General features: G+C 47.4%; 2 protein-coding genes, 1 long non-coding RNA gene and 1 other non-coding gene across 13 annotated transcripts in view; 1 reads left to right on the top strand and 3 right to left on the bottom strand.

Annotated features, from left to right (window-relative positions):
- Window positions 1–1288, bottom strand: part of LOC135275723 (leucine-rich repeat-containing protein 37A3-like) — a 36928-nt gene extending 35640 nt beyond the window's left edge. For all 3 annotated transcript variants that reach the window (XM_064378176.1, XM_064378178.1, XM_064378177.1), the window contains exon 1: window positions 5–1288. In XM_064378176.1, coding sequence (XP_064234246.1) covers window positions 5–1200 — 1196 coding nt within the window. In that variant the 5' untranslated portion in view covers window positions 1201–1288. The remainder of the gene's footprint in view (window positions 1–4) is intronic.
- LOC110568042 (COP9 signalosome complex subunit 3-like) overlaps window positions 1–19849 on the top strand; it is a 108243-nt gene that overhangs the window by 64807 nt on the left and 23587 nt on the right. For all 7 annotated transcript variants that reach the window (XM_064378181.1, XM_064378180.1, XM_064378183.1 and 4 more), the window contains 2 exons: window positions 17994–18026; window positions 18367–18403. In XM_064378181.1, coding sequence (XP_064234251.1) covers window positions 17994–18026; window positions 18367–18403 — 70 coding nt within the window. The remainder of the gene's footprint in view (window positions 1–17993; window positions 18027–18366; window positions 18404–19849) is intronic.
- Window positions 1589–6756, bottom strand: LOC135275726 (uncharacterized). Of its 2 annotated transcripts, none has more exons than XR_010343288.1 (3): window positions 6640–6756; window positions 2205–2306; window positions 1589–1656 (listed from the first exon to the last, which is right to left on the bottom strand). It is a non-coding gene; the product is annotated as an uncharacterized LOC135275726 (long non-coding RNA). The 2 variants fall into 2 exon arrangements; XR_010343287.1 differs by lacking the exon at window positions 6640–6756 and adding an exon at window positions 3286–4152.
- On the bottom strand, window positions 8144–8205 carry LOC135275841 (U7 small nuclear RNA). The gene has a single exon (XR_010343408.1). It is a non-coding gene; the product is annotated as a U7 small nuclear RNA (small nuclear RNA).

The raw sequence follows: 19849 nt of genomic DNA, 5'->3' as shown, positions 1-19849 counted from the left end.
ATACAAGATAGTGAAGGTGCCATTGTAGGTGTTCGGCTCTGGCACAGGCACGTGGCGGAGCTTCTGCTTTTGGCTGAGATCAATACATGACAGCGTCTCATCTCTGCAGGTGCAGAGGTCACATATGTTGGTGCTTGCGGAGGCCTGTTCCCCTGGAACAGTTAAAGCCTTATTTTGGGCGTAAGTTTCAGGCTGCACCAGTAAATTTTGAGTAGGGTCTAGTTCAGTAGGTGGACCTGTGACTTCAGTCAGGTTTTGATACTGAGTCTGAACCTCATCTGGACGAGGAGCTGTAGTCTTCTCCAGGGCTGTAGAATGTCCAGTCTGTGTAGTGGGTTCTGGAGTTATGGCAAGCCCCAGATCTGGAGGCTGAGTTGAGGTCTCCTTCGTGGTTGGAGACAGTTTAACCTCTGTAGTGGATTCAGCAGTGATGGTAAACCCCAGGTCCAAAGGTTGAACTGTGACACTAGGCGATGTTGAATGCTGACCTTGATCCTGACCTGGTGTTGGAAATGTCACCTCATAATGAGCTGGAGGTTGAGCTGCAAACTCCTTAGATGGCTCTGGAACCTGAGCTGGGACCATGTGCTGGCTTGAAGGTTCTACCTCCTTAGGGGGCTCTAGAGCCTGAACTGTGGCTTCCTGCTGGGCTGGAGAAGATTCAAGCTCCCCAGAAGACTCAGAAGGCTGAGCTGGCTGCTCCTGCTCACTCAGGGAAAGTTCAGGCCCCATAGGAGGACCTGGAGGCTCAGTTGGGGTCTCCTCTTGGGTTGCATAAGGTTCCATCTCTTCTGGAGGCTGAGCTAGGGTCTCCTCCTGGGTCTGAGAAGGTTCAAGCTCCCCAGAAGATTCAGAAGGCTGAGCTGGCTGCTCCTGCTCACTGAGGGAAAGTTCAGGCTCCATAGGAGGACCTGGAGGCTCAGTTGGGGCCTCCTGTTGGGTTACAGAAGGTTCTGCCTCCTCTAGAGGCTGGGTTGGGGGTTCCTGCTGGGTTGAAGAAGGCTCTACCTCCTCAGGGAGCTGTGGAAGCCACTCTGGGGCTTCTTGCTGGCGTGAAGAGGACTGGATCTCTTCAAGGGTCTCTGGATTTTGAGTTTCAGGCTCTAGTTGTAATTGAGAAAGTCCAACTTGCTCACGGGACCCTGGAGGCTCATTTGAGTTCACCTGGAGTTTTGGAGGCAGGTTGCTGGAATACAGCATATCCACAATTGAGTCTAAATATTCATCCTGCAAAGTTTGTTTCTGATGCTGAGGTTTTGATACAAATTGATGTGGAGTTCCCAGAATCTTAGCAAGCCTCCAACGCTGAGCTAAATCTTCCTTCAGGTTCTTGGGAGAAATTATAAACTCTGTTCCTTTTGAATCCTGACTGTCTAGAGGTGGAACAAGTATTTCATCTGCCTGATGATCTGCAGCCTGATCTAGATCTGCAGTTTGAACCTTACTTTTGAAGTGACGAGGCTGAACTATGGGCTGGTTCTGATACCAGCCGAGCACTGGACCCACCTGTGGGAGCCTTTCTTGCCAAGTCAGCTTTTCTTTCAGATCCGGGTGTTCAGACAAGGAGTGCTTGGGCCCCGGGGGCAGCTCTCCAGCTGAATGTGCTTCCAGAGATGGAACCAAATTCTCAGTCGATTCCTGGGGCAGGGCTGACCTCTGGGAGGAAGCAGAGGACCCCAGGTAATCAAAGCCCCCTGGGACTGCTGAGGGAGTACTCACATGGAGAGATTCCCAGGGGAGATCGGAGGAGCGGGAAGACCAGGGCTCAGTCAACCCCAGGGGGTTAGAGGCCAGCTGGAGCGGGTCCTTGACCCACTCCAGAGGCTGAGCTTCCTGGACTAGTAGCCACAATAGTGGCCACGTGAGAAGGGGCCATAGGGCCCAGAGACGTAGCCAGGACATAATAAGCACTGGCGCCTCGCATTGAGCGAGAATCATTCTGGCAGCCCCTAGAGGCTGGCAACCCTGACAAGCACCCACCCAGTCCTTTATGACACCTTTATTTACACTACCTTTATTAGGATCTGCTCCATGTCGCCAGGGCGATCTTATGTCACATTCCCGCCCAAGCACCCCTCCCCTCCCCTTAGCTAGGAAGGATTTGAGAAGACCCGGGTGGGTCCCAGGACTCCAGCAGCCGGGTGGGGTGGGGTGGGGTGGGGTGGGGCATGGCAGAGCTTCCCAGGGAAGTCGCAGGACCTTACCTCAGGATATTCAGAAGCACTAGCCCAGTTCTGGCAGCCTGAACTCTTCCTCCTCCAAGGTGAAATCTGAGAATACTCCTCCTTCCAGGGAGAGCAAGTGACCTACAAAATGTGTGCCAGTTAGGGTGGCAGGCAGAACACACATTACAGTCATTTATTCCAAAATGTTGCCATTTTCGCTGAGGTAGTAGACACTTCACATTAGAAGCAAGGCTAGGTGTCTACTCCCTGAGAATCAAAATGACACCAGATACAATGAACAAAGCCTGAGAGAGAGAGAGCACATTTAAACATTTTATTGGCAGAAAATGGCCCACATACTCTATAGACAATACAACTTCCTTCAAGGCAAACTACAGCTATAAGGCTTTTGGTCTAAGAAGTTTTGAGTGTGTGTGCCAGGGGCACTTTTGCATACTAGGGAGAGGCAAACAACCCACACATTTGGCTTGTTCTTAAAGGTTGTTACTCAGACTTGACAGTTGATGACCAAGGAAGTAAGACTTTCACTAGACGGGCTGCCCAGGTTGGAAAGCTGAGAGCAATCAGGGCCACCTCCTACAAGCAAATAAAGATCTATGGTAACTTAATTAGAATCTATCTCTCAGTCTCTCATCCTTCAGGGCTGTGAAGCAGAAGAGCAGTTCTGTTCAGGGACTCTTTGCTAATCATCAGGTTTCCTTTGGCACAGCCTGTAACATTTGCGTCATTGTAGAACTCAATAGGGAATACAAGCAATGCCATTCAATAGCATGACCACTTCCAACGCTCACAGCAAAACAACTGATTATTGTATAAGAATCATATTTGCCTAATATGTCAGTGCCAGAGATGAAAGCTAGAACTGAACGCCTCCCCGCTTTCTTTCTTTTAATTTTTTTTTTCTAGAACTGAATTCTCGATTCAGGAAACATAATCTAATAAACTCTTCAGCAGAGAGTTTATTCAGAGAGAAAACAATAATGACAATAATAGTTGACATATTTTGTCTGCTTACTTTGTAAGTATAGTTCTGCGTTTTTACATTTGTCATCTCATCTCCTCTTACAATAGCCCCCATAAGGTTGATTGGATTACTAACCCCAGTTTGCAGATAAAGAGATTGCAGCTTAGAGATATTAAATATCTTCAAATCTCTCTGGCTATAAGACCTAAAATTGCACAAAAAAATCTAAGAGACAGTTAGGTCTCATCCATGTGTCTAAAGCTTATAATCACTATTCTGTATGATAGGCATGCAATTAAAGAAGACCTGGCTCAAACTTTTTCTCTGTGAACTGAGGCAAGCCCTTTTACATCTATAAAGTAGGGACAATATTTGCTGTCATTTTTCCCACAAATGTCACAAAGAACAAATTTCAGCCTGCTGCTGTGAAAGAATTTAGCATACTATGGAGTGTTTTAGATATCGATATTTTTATCCAATTAACTTTTCAAAGTGAGTTTCTTTGCTCATTGAAACTGAAGTACTTCAATGACGATTAAGAAAGTTTCACAGGCTGGGTGAGGTGGCTCATGCCTGTAATCCCAGCACTTTGGGAGGCCAAGGCGGGCAGATCACGATGTCTGGAGTTTGAGACCAGCCTGGCCAATATGGTGAAACCCTGTCTGTACTAAAAATATAAAAATTAGCTGGATGTGGTGGCAGGTGCCTGTAGTCCCAGCTGTAAGGCTTGTCCTTGGGGTGTTGCCGCATTTAAAATGAAGAAACTGAGGCCAGCAGGAAAATAATCCAATGTAAGGGAATTTATTCAGGCTCCCGGGTGAGATTCTGCGGTCCGGACGGGAGGGGCCAGAGAAGTCGCACGGACTCCGCTCAGGAACAGGGTTTTATAGGGACTGGAGGCGTCCGATTGGCTGTGCTCAAGGTGAGTGGGACAAAATGGAGGGGAGTGGGACCCGGATGGAAGGGAGTGGGGCCCAGATAGGACAAAATAGTATCAGGTAGGTCCTGATGGGGCTTTTTTCCCGGGCTCCCGGGGGGGGGGGGGAAGGAGGCGTGTCTGATCTCCCAGCAAGGGAGGGGGGCGTTTCCGAGCTCCCGGCAAGGGAAGGGGGTGTGTCCGAACTCCCCGCGAGGGAGGGGGACGTTTCCGAGCTCCCGGCAAGGGAAGGGGGCGTGTCCGAACTCCCCGCGAGGGAGGGGGACGTTTCCGAGCTCCCGGCAAGGGAAGGGGGCGTGTCTGAACTCCCCGCGAGGGAGGGGGACGTTTCCGAGCTCCCGGCAAGGGAAGGGGGTGTGTCCGAACTCCCCGCGAGGGAGGGGGTGTGTCCGAGCCCCCGGCAAGGCAACCGGCCTTACACCAGCTACTTGGGAGGCTGAGGCAGGAGAATTGTTTGAACCTGGGAGGCATAGAAACCAGAATGGACCACTGCAGCATTTAGGAAGACCCGGACTGAACACAGGTCAAATTTTGAAAACGCTGTGAACAGAGAATGCTTGTGGGGGGGGTCCCACCCCAAGTAAGTGCATGAAATCTCACACCCAGAAAACAAAACCGCACATGCTCTCATATTCTCTAAATCCTTCTTCGCGAAGGATGCAATTCAAAACACTTCCCACTTGATGAACAAGTGTTCTTTTTGTTTTTGCTTTTTGAGAGGGAGTCTCGCTCTGGTGCCCAGGCTGGAGTGCAGTGGCGCAATCTCGGCTCACTCCAACCACCGCTTCCCGGGTTCAAGCGATTCTCCTGCCTCAGCCTCCCGAGTAGCTGGGACCACAGCTCGCGCCACCCTGCCCCGCAGACTTGAGCCGGAACCCGGCCCGCCCAGCCCGGCCCGCACCGCCCCCTGCTCTTCTGCTCTCAGGCAGCCTCCCGAGAAAGGCCCCGCCCTTGCGGCCTGCCCATCTGCCCTGTGACCTCTACAGTGTCCCCACGAGAGTGGCCCCTGGAGAATGCACTCTGAGACAGTGACTATCCGTGCGGAGTCCCAGAGCAGGGGCCCTCAAAGCTCTCCCGAGTGGTCACAAGCCCCGCTCCCCCCGCCCCACCCCGGCTCCGGTGTGTTAGGGATGGGCGAGGGCCTAAGTAAATAGGCCTGCGCCCCTCCACCACAGCCACGAGTCGGTGCCTGGGCCCGCCAAACTCCCACACTGACCACACCTCCTCCTGCCCCCTAAAGTGGCCCGGGCCAGTGGCCAGGAGACCACCGCTTGCCGAGGCTGAGGGACCGAAGGAGCAGGGTCCAACGGAGGCCCCCACAGGGCTCCTTCGCCACTTTCTCAAGCGTTCCTCGACGAGGAAAGGGTGTAAACTGAGTCACTAAGCACACTGGGCCCCGGAGGCGGGGTCATCGAGCTGCCCAGAGGTGGGCCAACAAACCCCAAAGAGGACACTCCCCCGGCGCCCTTTCCCCCTGGACCCCGCAGCGCACTCCAGTCGGCTGTGGGGCGGAGCCGGTGGTGGCTGCAGGTTAGGCCCCTACCATCGCCGTGGGCGGGGCTTCCAGGGGCGAGGCCGGAGATGCTGCGAGGAACCGGAGCTGGCAAAGGGAGCGAAGAGGGACAGGGACGCTCAGAAGTGCAGTCACCGATACCCAAAGCAGCTGTGTCTGGGCGGGGCGAGGAGGAGCCTGAATGCCTCTGCTGGGGACCTTGGGGGGCATTGAGACAAGGCCCGGAGCAGAAGGCCAGGAGGGCTGCGACTGAAGGGGCGCTGGCCGGTCACGAGCGGAACCCATGGAGAGTGGGGCCGCCCCTGCCCTACCTCCCCCCAACCCCCCCGGGGATTTGCTGTCCCTGCGTCTCTCCGGCGCGCGGCTCTGGGAATGCCGGGCTGGGGCTGGTTGACTCGTCCGGGCGTTCCCGTTCTCAGGGAGGTCATTTGCACCCTGAATCACCTACTGAGAGCCTGTCCACCTGGATTGCAGATCCGCCCGCTCCGGGCCCACCTTCTCCCTCACCAGGGCCTTTCCGGGCTCAGCCTGGCCTGGCCTGGAAAAACCCCGAGCGGGATTCCCAGCGCAGGGACGCCCACCGGAGCGCAGCGTCTTAGGCTAGATAAGAAGGGGAACCGGCCTCGCCTCTTCCCCGACCCTGGGGAAACACAGAGAAGGGGAAGGATTGGGGGAGCCTGGAGGAGCACTGGATCGCGAGAACGCACCCGTCGCCAGGTCCCCTGCGTCCACTGCCCAGGCGACGCAAGCTACAGAGGCGTCAATGACTGGGTCTGCGCTGAGGGCCTGGGCCTGCTCCCTTCCCGCCCCCAGACAGAGGGCAGCCCTTCGCCTACTTTCTCCTCCCCGTGGGATGCGGCCCGCGAAGCTCCCACCCCAGCGCGGAGACAAGGGGAGCAGGCGCGCCGAGTTCCCGGGGGCGGACCCGCCACCTGCCGCACCCTTCCCTCCCCTACCCTGCCCCTTTCCCCACCCCAATCGCACCTCCCACCCCAACCCCCGCTCGGCGCCCCACTCCCGACCCTGCCTGCCCGGGCACCTCGGGGCGTCTGCTCGCCAGCGTCGCTTCCACTTGTCCCGGCAGGCGCGTGTGGGATCGCCGTCCCGCGCTCCCTCCTAGACCGCGCGAGCTGCCCGGTTTCCTGTTCAACAATATCACCAGGGAGGCACCGGCGGAGAGCGCCGGGCAGACCTTCCTCCCAGACTGGGGCTGGGCTGAGGTTGCGAGAGACAATCCCCGGTGTCCTGGCTTCCTGTCCCCTCTGGGCCGGGCCGGGGCCTGAGAAGCGAAGACGCGACCCCCTCCCCTGCACTTCCCGGGATCCTGGGCCACACCTGGCTGTCTCCAGGGAGGAGGAGGCCACGGGGCTGAGATGGTGGGACTGGGGAAGGCGGGAGCCACCCCCAAGCTTCTTCTGGCCAGATTGCCCTCCCACCATCCCCCACCCCCTCTTGATCCTCGTGGGGAAGGAGGGCCACCCTCCAATCTGTCCTCAGGGTAAGCTCAGAACAGCCTCCTGGAGGCAAGGAATCCAGCCCCAGGTCCCTCTCCCTTGGGGTCTTCTGTTTGGGAATTGTCTGCCTCTCTGGACAGGCAGCCTGGCCCCTCTGACCTGACCCTGCACTCACACCAGGTATCACAAGCCCCAGCCCCAGCCCCAGCCCCAGCCGACCCCCAGCCCCAGCCGACCCCCTGCCCTCAGGGGCCCCAAGGATGAAGTTGTGCCTGTGGACCTAGCTGTGTGTGCTGAGAGCTGTCTGAGTCAGGCCAGTGTTCTGGGAGGAAGACGGGCTGCACCCCAGGCCATGGCCCCTCTTGACACCACCTCCTGGGGGTCCAGGGTTGGTTGGGAAGCTGAATCTGGCTATGCTCATTCTGAAACTCCCTTACTCCTGTATCTTTGCCCCTGCTAGGCGTTGCCCGCCCATGAGTCCACATTTCCTCTGAGAATCTCAGTATGTCTGAGGCCTGGTGGCATCTTGGGATCCTTCAGGGTAGGCACACGGCAGAACTCAGCATTGGTCTTTGGTGCCAGACATGCTTAGAAAATAAGTGACTGGAGGAATCTTCTCTCCTTCCCTACCTTTTAGGTCCCTCCTGACCTGCACTACAGCCAGGCAGCAGCTGGCAGTGGTGATGGTTGTTGCCTGGGGTCAGGCAGGTATGATGCCCCACTCTGCTGCTTGCCAGCTGGTAGACATTGGGAGCTCTGCCTGGTTCTGCCTTGTCTCTGCAGCTCAGCTTTCTTATAAAAGGGATAGTAACACTCACTTCATTGGATTATTGGGAAGACCAAATGAGGTCCACTAAGCAGTGCTTACCACATGCCCCAGCACACACAATATATCAGCTTTTTTTTTTTTTGGAAACAGAGTCACTGTTGTCCAGGCTAGAGTGCAGTGGCACAATCTCGGCTCACTGTGACCTCCGCCTCCAGGTTCAAGCGATTCTCCTGCCTCAGCTTCCTGGGCACCCACCATCATGCCCAGCTAATTTTTGTATTTTTGGTTTTTTAAAAATTATTTGATTTTTTTTTTCGGGGGGGAGCTTTCTGGCATAAACCGGAAAGCCTGCTAGACAAATTCTAAAAGAGCTATAACACTAATTTTTGTGTTTTTGTAAAGACGGGGTTTCACCATGTTGGCCAGGCTGGTCTTGAACTCCCGACCTCAGGTGATCCGACCGCCTCCACCTCCCAAAATGCTGGGATACAGGCATGAGCCACTGCGCCCAGCTATATCAGCTATTATAACTGCTTATATTATGTGATGAGCTCTTAGGGATTGGATTGGAATCTCCAAAACACCTGTCCTCCTTCAGGCAGAAGAGAAGGGGAAGTCTCAGCTACTCAGGAGGCTGAGGCAGGAGGATCGCTTGAACCTAGGAGGCAGAGGTTGCAATGAGCTGAGATCATGCCACTGCACTCCAGCCTGTGCAAGAGTGAGACTCTGTCTCAAAAAAAAAAAAAAAAAAGGAGGTGGGGGAGAAGGGAAAACAATAGAGGTGCTTTGCTGAGGATGGAGAGGGGCTGAGCCGCTGGCAGGGCAGCACCAGGTAGCATGCCGTGGTCCTCCACTGGGCCACCTCCCCAAGTTTCTCTTCTCTTTTCTGGGTCTACCATCTACTGTACTGGAAGGAGGTGAGGCCCCTGGGGGAAGCTAGGGTGCCTAGATGGGCAGAGGGTGCCACCCTGTCTTCTGAAAGGGGCCTTCAAGAAAGGAGTGGGCTCAGAAGGCGAGAAGCAGTGAGGTGGGGAGTAAAGAGGAGACAGAAGAGAAGCGGGGTTACCAGGACTGGCCCTGCCCTGCCAACGGGAGGTTTGGCACTGGCAGTGAGGGCCAAGGAAAGGCACTGGGTGGGCCTGTGGGCAGTGGCCTGCCCGCCAGCCACCCGCTGCCTCCAGGCCAGGCCTGAGTGGCTCCTGTGCATCCGCTGGGAGTGAGAATGTCTGGATTTCTTGGGTGACTCGTGTAGGGTCAAGAATAAAAAAACACTTTCTATTGAAATATGAATGGGAAAAACCCGCCTTAAAAAAACTAGACCTTTTAAATCAGAAATGTGGATTGAAAATGCTCCCAAGTCTCCATTCCACAGTGTGTGAGCGGCCTTAACAGAGGCGCTGGGACACTGGTGAGCCAGGGCCTGGTAAGTAAAAGGCCTGTCTGTCCCGAGACAGGGAGCATCTGGTGGTGTCCTTGCCTCCTGCAGCAGAGGGGTGGTGGGAGGGCCAGGGCACATCACGGGAGTTTCCTGGGCTTTCTCTGGGAGGCCGGTGCTCTGGTCACATCTGAGGGTCTTCCTGACAAGGGGACAGAGCTGTGACATGGTGAGTATCCTGAGCTGATGGCAAACCCAGCTGGGATGGCTGAGCCACAGGGTCTGCAGATGAGCATCAGGTGAAAACGTTTTGTTCCTGGTACTTGCAGTGGCGAGATCTAGGCTCAATGCAACCTCCATCTCCTGGATTCAAGCGGTTCTCCTGCCTCAGCCTCCCGAGTAGCTGGGATTACCTGCCACCATGCCCGGCTCATTTTTGTATTTTTAGTAGAGATGGGTTTTTACCATGTTGCCAGGCTGGTCTCAAACTCCTGATCTCAGGCAGTCCACCTGCCTCGGCCTCCCAAAATGCTGGGATTACAGGTGTGAGCTACAATGCCCGGCAACCAGGAGGAGCTGCATTGGCCAGGAATCAAACCTGAGTCTCCTGGGTGGGATTTGAGAGTTATACCACTGAACCACCAATGCTTTGGAACTAATTTAATGGAAATAAACTTAGGAAGTATCAGTCAAATGTCTTGAGCATTTGGCTATTAAATAAGCAGAGTCTTGACCTAATACTTCAGATTTGTTTGTTTGTTTTTGAGATGGAGTCTTGCTTTGTTGCCAGGCTGGAGTGCAGTGGCACAATCTCAGCTCAGTGCAACCTCTGACTTCCTGGTTCAAGTGATTCTCCTGCCTCAGCTTCCAGAGTAGCTGGGATTACAGGCGCATACCACCGTGCCCAGCTAATTTTTGTATTTTTAGTAGAAATGGGCTTTTACTATGTTGGCCAGGATGATCTTGATCACCTGACCTTGTGATCTACCCACCTCGGCCTCCCAAAGTGTTGGGATTACAGGCATGGGCCATTGCGCCCGGCCTAGATTTGTTTTCTTGATTTAAATTGTTCATCAAGGGGTACAGTATGTTTAGGAACTAGTATAGTAACTTTACCAACTTGAAGCAAATGTCATTTTTACTGACCATTAGTTTTGGTTATCTGTCTGACGTTTATAAATTGAGAACTTTTTTTTTTTTTGAGATGGAGTTTTGCTCTTGTTGCCCAGGCTAGAGTGTAATGGCGCGATCTTGGCTCACCAAAACCTCTGCCTCCTGGGTTCAAGCGATTCTCCTGCCTCAGCCTCCTCAGTAACTGGAATTACAGGCATGCACCACTGTGCCTGGATAATTTTGTATTTTTAGTAGAGATGGGGTTTCTCCAAGTTGGTCAGGCTGGTCTTAAACTCCCGACCTCAGGTGATCACCTGTCTCGGTCTCCCAAAGTGCTGGGATTACAGGCGTGAGCCACCATGCCTGGCCAAATTGAAAACTTTTGATATTGTAAAAATCAGCTTTCAGTTTTAAATGACACTTAAAATGAAATTCATTTTTCCTTTAATTCCAGAAGTAATGTATGCCCACAGTTAAAGTAATCAAATACTATGAAAATGGTAAATTAGAGAAGAGATGGCAATTCCCAGAGATAACCGCTGTTTTATGTATTTGTTTTAGAATTTTCTAAATACATATATTAATCTATAACCATTTATACTTAGTTTTTTTTTTTTTTTTTATTTTGGAGACAGAGTCTTACTCTGTCACCCAGGCTGGAGTGCAGTGGCCTGATCTTGGCTCAGTGCAATGTATGCCACCCGGGTTCAAGTGATTCTCCTGCCTCAGCCTCCTGAGTAGCTGGGATTATACCACGCCTGGCTAATGTTTGTATTTTTAGTAGAGATGGGGTTTCACCATGTTGGTCAGGCTCTTCTCAGACACCTGACCTTGTGATCCACCCTCCCAGAGTGCTGAGATTGCAGGCGTGAGCCGCTGTACCCGGCCATTTATACTTAGCTTTTAAAGCTTTTCATTGTGAGAGAATTAGTAGTGTTTGTACAGAAATACAACTTGTTTCATTAAGCTTAATGTATCTTAGATACCTTTTCATAATCAGTATAATATTGTAGGGCTAAATAATAATTTACTTAAAACCCAATTATGAGCCAGGTGTGGTGGCTCACACCATAATCTCAGTGCTTTGGGTGAAGCAGTAGAATTGCTCGAGGCCAGAAGTTCGAGACCAGCCTATGAAACATAGTGAGACCCTATCTCTACAAAAAATAAAGTTAGCCAGATGTGATGTCGCATGCCTGTAATCCCAGCTTCTTGGGAAGCTAAAGCCGAAGGATCACTTGAGCCCAGGAAATTGAAGTTACAGTGAGCTGTGATTGTGCCACTGGCCACTGTACTCCAGCTTGGGTGACAGAGTGAGTCCTGTCTCTTAAAAAACCACCCAATTGGCCGGGCGCGGTGGCTCACGCCTATAATCCCAGCACTTTGGGAGGCCGAGGTGGGTGGATCACGAGGTCAAGAGATCGAGACCATCCTGGTCAACAAGGTGAAACCCCGTCTCTACTAAAAATACAAAAATTAGCTGGGTATGGTGGCGCACGCCTGTAGTCCCAGCTACTCGGGAGGCTGAGGCAGAAGAATTGCTTGAACCCAGGAGGTGGAGTTTGCGGTGAGCCGAGATCGCGCCATTGCACTCCAGCCTGGGTAACAAGAGCGAAACTCAGTCTCAAAAAAAACAAAAAAAACAAAAAAAACCACCTAATTATGGTTATTTGGAGTGTTTCCTATTTTTTCCATATTAGAAGCAGTACTGCAGAGAAAGCTCTGTGCATATATCTTTATGTGTTTTTATAGCATTCCTATAGAATAAATTCCTCGAAGTAGACTTGCTTGGTCAAAGATACTAGCTGTCTTTTAAAAGATGATACCATTTCTTTCTGTTGCCCAGGCTGGAATGCAGTGACACAGTCTGGGCTCACTGCAACCTCCACCTCCCAGGTTCAAGGAATTCTCTTGCCTCAGCCTCCTGAGTATCTGGGATTACAGGTGCCCACCACTACTCCTGACTAATTTTGTTTCTGTATTTTTAATAGAGATGGGGCTTCACCTTGTTGCCCAGGCTAATCTTGAACTTCTGACCTCAAGCAGTCCACCTGCGTCAGTCTCCCTAAGTGCTGGGATTACAGACATGAGCCACTGTGCCCAGCCTATATCAGTTCTTTTTAACCAGTAGTGACCTTTTTAAAAAAAAGTTTTACAATCTCAGACTAGGAAAATATCTTTTTATAAAATTTTTAAATTGTATTTATTTACTTATTTTTGTAGAGACAACAGTCACTATGTTGCCCAGGTTGGTCTCAAACGCCTGGACTTAAGTGATCCTCCTGCTTCAGCTTCCTAAAGTGCTGCGATTACAGGTGTGAGCTACCATGCCCAGCCTCATTTTTTTTTATTTCTTTTTTTAAAAATTTATTTTTGAGACGGAGTCTCACTCTGTTGCCCACGCTGGAGTACAGTGGCATGATCTTGGCTCACTGCAACCTTTGCCTCCTGGGCTCAAGCAATTCTCCTGCCTCAGCCTCCTGAGTACTGGTGTTATAGATGCCCACCACCACGCCTGGCTAATTTTTGTGTTTTTAGTAGAGGTAGGGTTTCACCATGTTGGACAGGCTGGCCTCGAACTCCTGACCTCGAGTAATCCGCGTACCTTGGCCTTCCAAAGTTCTGGGATTACAGGCGTGAGCCACCAGGCCTGGCTGATTTCTTTCCCTTAAATCGTTAGGGTATTGATCAGCTTTTTGCTGTATTTGTCTTTTTACATTTCTTCTGTGACGTTCCCATTGCTGTTCTTTGATGCATTGGTTGTGTTCCTTTTTTTTTTACTGAGCTAGGTAATGAGATGTACAGGAGTATAGTGGTGAACAAAGTAGAAATGGTCCTTGTCATTATGGAATGTACAGTAAATTGGGAAGATGACATTAAGCAAATAGTTACTGTTTCTTTTTTTCTTTTTTGAGAGAGGGTCTGACTCTGTTGCCCAGGCTGGAGTGCAGTGGCATGATCATGCTTCACTGCAGCCTCCACCTCCCGGGCTTGAGCCATCCTCCCAACTCAGCCTCCAAAGTATCTGGGACTACAGGCAGGCACCACCATGCCTGGCTAATTTTTCTATTTTTTGTAGAGACAGGGTTTCACCATGTTGCCCAGGCTGGTCTCAAACTTCTAAATTTAAGTGATCTGCCCACCTGGGCTTCCCGAAGTGCTGGGATTATAGGTGTGAGCCACCACACCTGAGCCAGTAGTTACTATTTAAAAGTGTGCCAAGTGCTGTAAGGGAGAACTGTTGAAGAGGTTTGGAGGAAACAATATGGGGGCTAGGGAAGTGGGACAAGGGAAGGCTTCCTGGGGAAATGATGTCTATAGAGATGTGAGGGATGAGTGGGAGAAGGTTTAGGTGGGGGTTAGTGGGAGAAGATAAAGTAAGTTTCCCTAGGAGATGAAGCCTTCTGTAAAGACCGCTGACAGGAGAGATCATGGAGTTTGAGGAACTGGAAGAAGGCTAGTGTGTCCGGAGTACAATAATGAGAGCAGGGCCGGGCGTGGTGGCTCACACCTGTAATCCAAGCACTTTGGAGGCCAAGGCGGGCGGATCACCTGAGGTCGGGAGTTCAAGACCAGCCTGACCAACATGGTGAAACCCCATCTTTAAAAAAATAAAAAATAAAAATAATGAGAGCAAGAGAAGTGTTAGATGATACTGGAGAGGTTAACAAGAGCCAGATCTGATCTTTATCCTAAGGGCAGTGCAAAGCTATTGAAGAGTGTTAAAGCAGGAGAGTGATACTATTTTTGTTTTTCAAAAGATAAATCTCCTAGAGCACTCTGAGCATAAGTACTTTCACTTAGGAATACTTACCTGCATCATTGTCAGTGCTCTGGTTAAATATCTACCTCTTGGTAATTTTTAGTACAGCAAGAAAAAGATGATTCATTTAATAGATGGTGCTCTTAAAACTGAGACATCTTAGAGAAAATAGAATTGGAACTGCGTTATCATTATTTTCCAAAATAATTTCCAAATGAATTAAAGCGTTAAGTATATAAAGTAAACAATAACAGTCTCAGAATAATATTTAGATGATTATATAATCCAAGGGATAGAAAGACTTTTTTTTTTTTTTGAGATGGAGTTTTGCTCTTGTTGCCCAGGCTGGAGCGAAATGGCACAATCTTTGCTCACCACAACCTCCACCTCTGAGGTTCAAGCGATTCTCCTGCCTCAGCCTCCAGAGTAGCTGGGATTACAAGTGTGTGCCACCACGCCCAGCTAATTTTGTATTTTTAGTAGAGATGGGGTTTCTCCATGTTGGTCAGGCTCCTGAACTCTGGTGATCTGCCCACCTCGGCCTCCCAGAGTGCTGGGATTGCAGGCGTGAGCCGCTGTGCCTGGACTTTTTTTTTTTTGAGATGGAGTTTTGCTCTTGTTGCCCAGGCTGGAGTGCAGTGGCGCGATCTTGGCTTACTGCACCCTCCGCCTCCTGGGTTCAAGCGATTCTCCTGCCACAGCCTCCCGAGTAGCTGGGATTGTAGACATGCACCACCACTCCTGGCTAATTTTGTACTTTTAGTAGAGATGGGGTTTCTCCATGTTGACCAGGCTGGTCTTGAACTTCTGACCTCAGGTGATATGCCCACCTCGGCCTCCTAAAGTGCTAGGATTGCAGGCGTGAGTCACTGTGCCTGGCCCCCTCTTTTTAATATATAAAAGTTTCTACATGTTAGGACTTATCCAACCTGTTCTTTAATGACCCCTAAGTTTCATATTTTAGAAGAATTTTTTTACCCTGAGCTTATGAAAGTAGTCTCTCATGTTTTCATCTAGTAAATAGGGTTTCAATTATTCATATTTATATTTTTGATCTCAGGAATTCAGTTATATACAAAGGATAATATAGGAACTTAACTTATTTTCCAGAAAGCCCAACCAATTATCCCAGATACCTACCTGTTTTTGAGGATAACTACAGAAGAAGGTATCTTTTGTAAGACTGTTAAAAAGAGTTAGGACTTAGGGAATTTGAAGAATTATAGCAAATCAGGGTCAGATTAGGTGAGTATCAATTTATAAATTTGTATATAAATCAGTGTTATATATTCTGAATATTTTTGCAACCTTTGGTGTAATTAGTATTACTGAGATACATGTTGAGGGAGAGTTTTTCCATAAACCTATGTTGGGTTTGTGTTAGGTCAGGAAGCTAGAACTGGCTTTTATATATTGTATTTTGCATCTTTAAGTTTTGTAGAACTTAAAGATCTGCTATAGTGTTAGTTTTCACGTCCCTCCAAAATTCCTGTATTGAAATCCTAGCCCTCAAGGTGATGCTATGAGGAGGTGGGGCCTCAATTAGATCGTGAGGGTAGAGCCTTCATGAATGAGATATTAGTGCCTTTATAAGATACCCCAGAGGGAGCTCCCTTGCTCCTTCCACTATGTGTGCTTATTGTGAGAAGACAGCTGTCTGAACCAGAAGTGGGCCTTCACCAGAAACCAAATTTGCCTATGCCTTGATGGACTTCCCAGCCTCCAGAATTGTGAGAAATACATTTCTGTTTTTAACCACCCAGTCTATGCTAGTTTGTTATGAAAATTTAGCAGCCTAAATAGACTAAGAAATGATCTGAGAGGAAGAGCCATGGATGTGAATAGGAAACGGGCTTAAGAGTACTGTTTTTATTAGCAAACTCAACTTAACTTAGGATCTTGAGCAAACTACTTTTTCCACGTTAACACCACCCTCTCACCAAAGTGTGGATGATAATTCCAATCCTAGTTAGTCATGCTGTGAGGCAGTCTAATTCCAGGTAACCCCAAGGGAAATAAACCCAAGGATTGTAGGAATGTTTTCTTCCTCTTTTTCTGTGAGATAAACCATAGAAGTTTCCTGAGGGGTAGAGAATGAATTAAGAAATAAAGCAGAGAGATGTGAGGATTTGGGTTCTAGAAACCAGGAATTAGGCCAAGTGCAGTGGCTAATGCCTCCCAGGTGCACTTTGGGAGGCCAAGGTGGGTAGATTGCTTGAGTCCAGGAGTTCAAGACCAGCCTGGGCAACATGGCAAAACCCTGTCTCTAGAAAAAATATTAAATTTTAATATTATTAATATTAAATTTAATATTAAAAAATATTAAATTAAAAATAATAAAAATTAGCCGGGCTTGGTGGTGTGCACCTGTGGTCCTAGCTACTTGAGGGGCTGAGGCAGGAGACTTGTTTGAACCCTAGAGGTGGAAGTTGCAGTGAGCCAACATCACATCACTGCATTTCAGCCTGGGTGACAGAGCAGGACCCTGTCTCAAGAAGAAAAAAAAAATTAAAACAAAATTTTTTTGAAAGTATCACTTTAAAATAAAAAAGAAACCAGGAATTTTTCTTTTGAATTGCCTGGCTTATCATTTACTTCTTTTCTATTGCTTTGTATCATGCTGCTTTTTTCTCTACTTCTGCTTCTAGGCATCTGAATTCTACTGGAGGGAACCACCTACTCATGCTATTTGACTTTTAAAAAGAATTTATTGTTTTTTTAAATTACAAAAGTAAATGACCATCAGTATAAAAACATTTCAAATAGTCTAGCAGTATATGAAGTAAAAAAGAGATGCCCTCTTCTTATGCCTCTGTATTTCCTTTTTCCAGAAGAAAATACTGTTGTGTGTCCTTCAAGACTTTTTAATTTTTATTATTTATTTATTTATTTTGTGACAGGGTCTCATTCTGTTGCCCAGGCTGGAGTGCAGTGGTGCAATTTCAGCTCACTGCAACCTCTACCTCCCACCTCAAATGATTCTTATGCCTTAGCCTCAGCAGTAGCTGGGATTACAGGCACACGCCACCACGCCTGGCTAATTTTTTTGTGTTTTTAGTAGAGATGGACTTTCACTATATTATCCAGACTGGTCTTGAACTTCTGACCTCAGGTGATCTGCCCACCTCAGCCTCCCAAAGTGTTGGGATTACAGGTGTGAGCCACTGCGCCCAGCCGAAAAGTTGTGTTTTGAATCACATTTGCACACTGGCTCAAATTAAGCCGTAGGGAAGCCCAATCTAAAATTTAGTCATCATTATAAAAATTGCCATTGAAGAGCCAGCTAATCAATCTTTGATTTACTTACCAGCAGAAACTTTTTAAGAGCCCTCAATTCATTTCCTTAACATTTTAGAACATGTGTTGGTAATGTGATAAAACATTTACCTTTGCCAACAAGTCCTGATAATGCAATTTCCCCAAATAAACATAAAAAACAGAAAAACAGAAAACCAGGCATCCTGAGTCATGTATTCCAGAAATCAATTGTGCATTTAGTGTTGCTAGGGAGGATGATGATGTTTTGCTGCTGCAAATCATAAACTTTTCAAAGTGGAAGTGTTTCCCCAAGGAGCAAAGAATCCTTCCTCTTTCCCCATTGTAAATTTACCATACTTTTTGTCTTAGATCTGTTGTTTTAGGTCAATCATAACCAAAAGATGAATTTTTCTCTAGTTATTTCTGTAAACAAAATTTTACTTCTTGATGACTACATTAGTGTTACTAAAACTTGATCTGGCTTTCTAGAGGAGATACTTACATCATTGTGCTGGGAATTTTTATTTCACTTCCTAATAGATTTTGTGATTTCATTTTACCAGTTTTAATAATGAACAAGTATGGTATTTTTAACTATCATTATCTTTAAATTTTGTGTTTAATTTTTCTCTAAATTATATTTAATATGTTTACTTTTCAGGAATTACCCAACTCTGTCTTTTTGGTGATGGAGGTAGGTAGTATGCAAATTTCTGTTGAATTTATTTCGAATATCTTTTTTTTTTTTTTAGATTCTAGCATAAATCTGCATATTTCAAATCCCTTTTGATTAATATGTACTTTAGAATTGGCAGTAGATGAATTATTTTAATTTTTGTATTAATAAAGTTGATTCAGTGATCTCAATTCTACTCAAGGAATATAAAATTAAAAAATTTTGAATCTGTAATGTTTTTAGACTAGATTTCCATTTCATTATAAATACAAATGATTTTTTAATCACAGTTGACAATGGATTGAATTAATCTTGAATCACTATCCTTATTTTCATTACTTTCTCTTTTCTATGTCAGTATTGCAATGGTGGAGACCTCGCAGATTATTTGCAAGGTAACTTTGTCTATGTGTCAGTTTTCAACAAAGATAGTGCTGCAGTCTGTTTAATCCTGAGAGGTACTTCTGAATTACACTACCCATTTTCTGCTCTTGTATAGAAACATTCAATAAATATTTGTGTCTGACTTGTGGTGACTTTGTAGCCCAGTTGGTGTTGGTTGTAGTTTTGTTCCTAAGCTTTACTTTTATATCAGTGTTTACCTTTTTGTTACCTCTGACAGTGTTTGAGATATGGGCCTATCCCCAGGAGGGAAGAAACCAGATAGAATTCCTTTCCTTCAAAAGGCTTGACTGAGTTTTAGTCCTTTTCATTTCTTTCAAAATAAAAAAATTATAGTGAAAAAGATATCCAAGAATATATTTTTGTGAACATTTCTTGTAATTAAAAAAAAAAGGCAACAAAAACATCATGAGGCATTACAGTATTCTGTGGTACAGAAGTACAGATTTTAGTGTTAGATGGTGCTTGAAATTCTGAACCCGAAATGCATACATGTAGGATATTCAGATCAAATTATGTCCCTCCAGAATATTTTCTTTTAATGATACTAATGAAGCCAACACCTACTTGATCACCCCTTAAAAGATGCAGGGGGAATACTCAAAAAGACAGCAAAAGGTTAACACATTCAACCTTTAAGTAGATTATGGCAGTTGATGGTAAAAGCACTAAGACCAAAAAGAAAAAAAAAAACTAAAAAAACAAAAGGTAAAAAAAAAAGTAAAAAAACAAAAGAGAAAAAAAATAAAAAATAAACATAAAAAAAAGCACTAAGACCTCAACTGATGCATACACAAAGAGTGTGGACAGTTTACAAAAGATAACATGTTAATGTTCAATTTCACCTAGTAATTGGGGGTGATTCAGAAGTCTTTGAAATATAGAATATTGCTAACATTCAAAAGCTGTGTAGAGAAAAATGTAAAGAATACTGGTATCGAACCCCCCACCACTATTTACAAGGGAATTATAGGCTGGGCGTGGTGGCTCACGCCTGTAACTTCAGCACTTTGGGAGGCCAAGGTGGGCAGATCACTTGAGGTCAGGAGTTCGAGACCAGCCTGTTCAACATGGTGAAACCCTGCTCTACTAAAAATATAAAAAGTAGCCGGGCATGGTGGTGCATGCCTGTAGTCCTAGCTACTTGGGAGGCTGAGGTAGGAGAATTGCTTGGACCTGGGTGGTGGAGGTTGCAGTGAGCTGAGATCACACCATTTCATTAGTCTAGCTTAGGTGATAGAGCAAGACTCTGTCTCAAAAAAAAAAAAAGAAAGAAAGAAAGAAAAGAAATTATAAATAAAGTTGAAGCTCCCTGTAAGCCATTCTGCAGTCCCGTTCCTGTGCTTTTCCTAGAGGCAGCCATTGTCCTGAATTTGGTAGTTAGAAGGAAAAAAACCTGGCCATATAATAAAAAAAAATTTTGGCCGGGCAAGGTGGCT

Source organism: Aotus nancymaae, unplaced genomic scaffold (genome assembly GCF_030222135.1).
Source record: "Aotus nancymaae isolate 86718 unplaced genomic scaffold, 86718_ANA_hifiasm-v0.15.2.pri h1tg000018l, whole genome shotgun sequence".
Lineage (NCBI taxonomy): Eukaryota > Metazoa > Chordata > Mammalia > Primates > Aotidae > Aotus > Aotus nancymaae.
The sequence above is the reverse complement of the archived record's forward strand: the minus strand, read 5'-3'. Positions and strand labels throughout refer to the sequence as shown.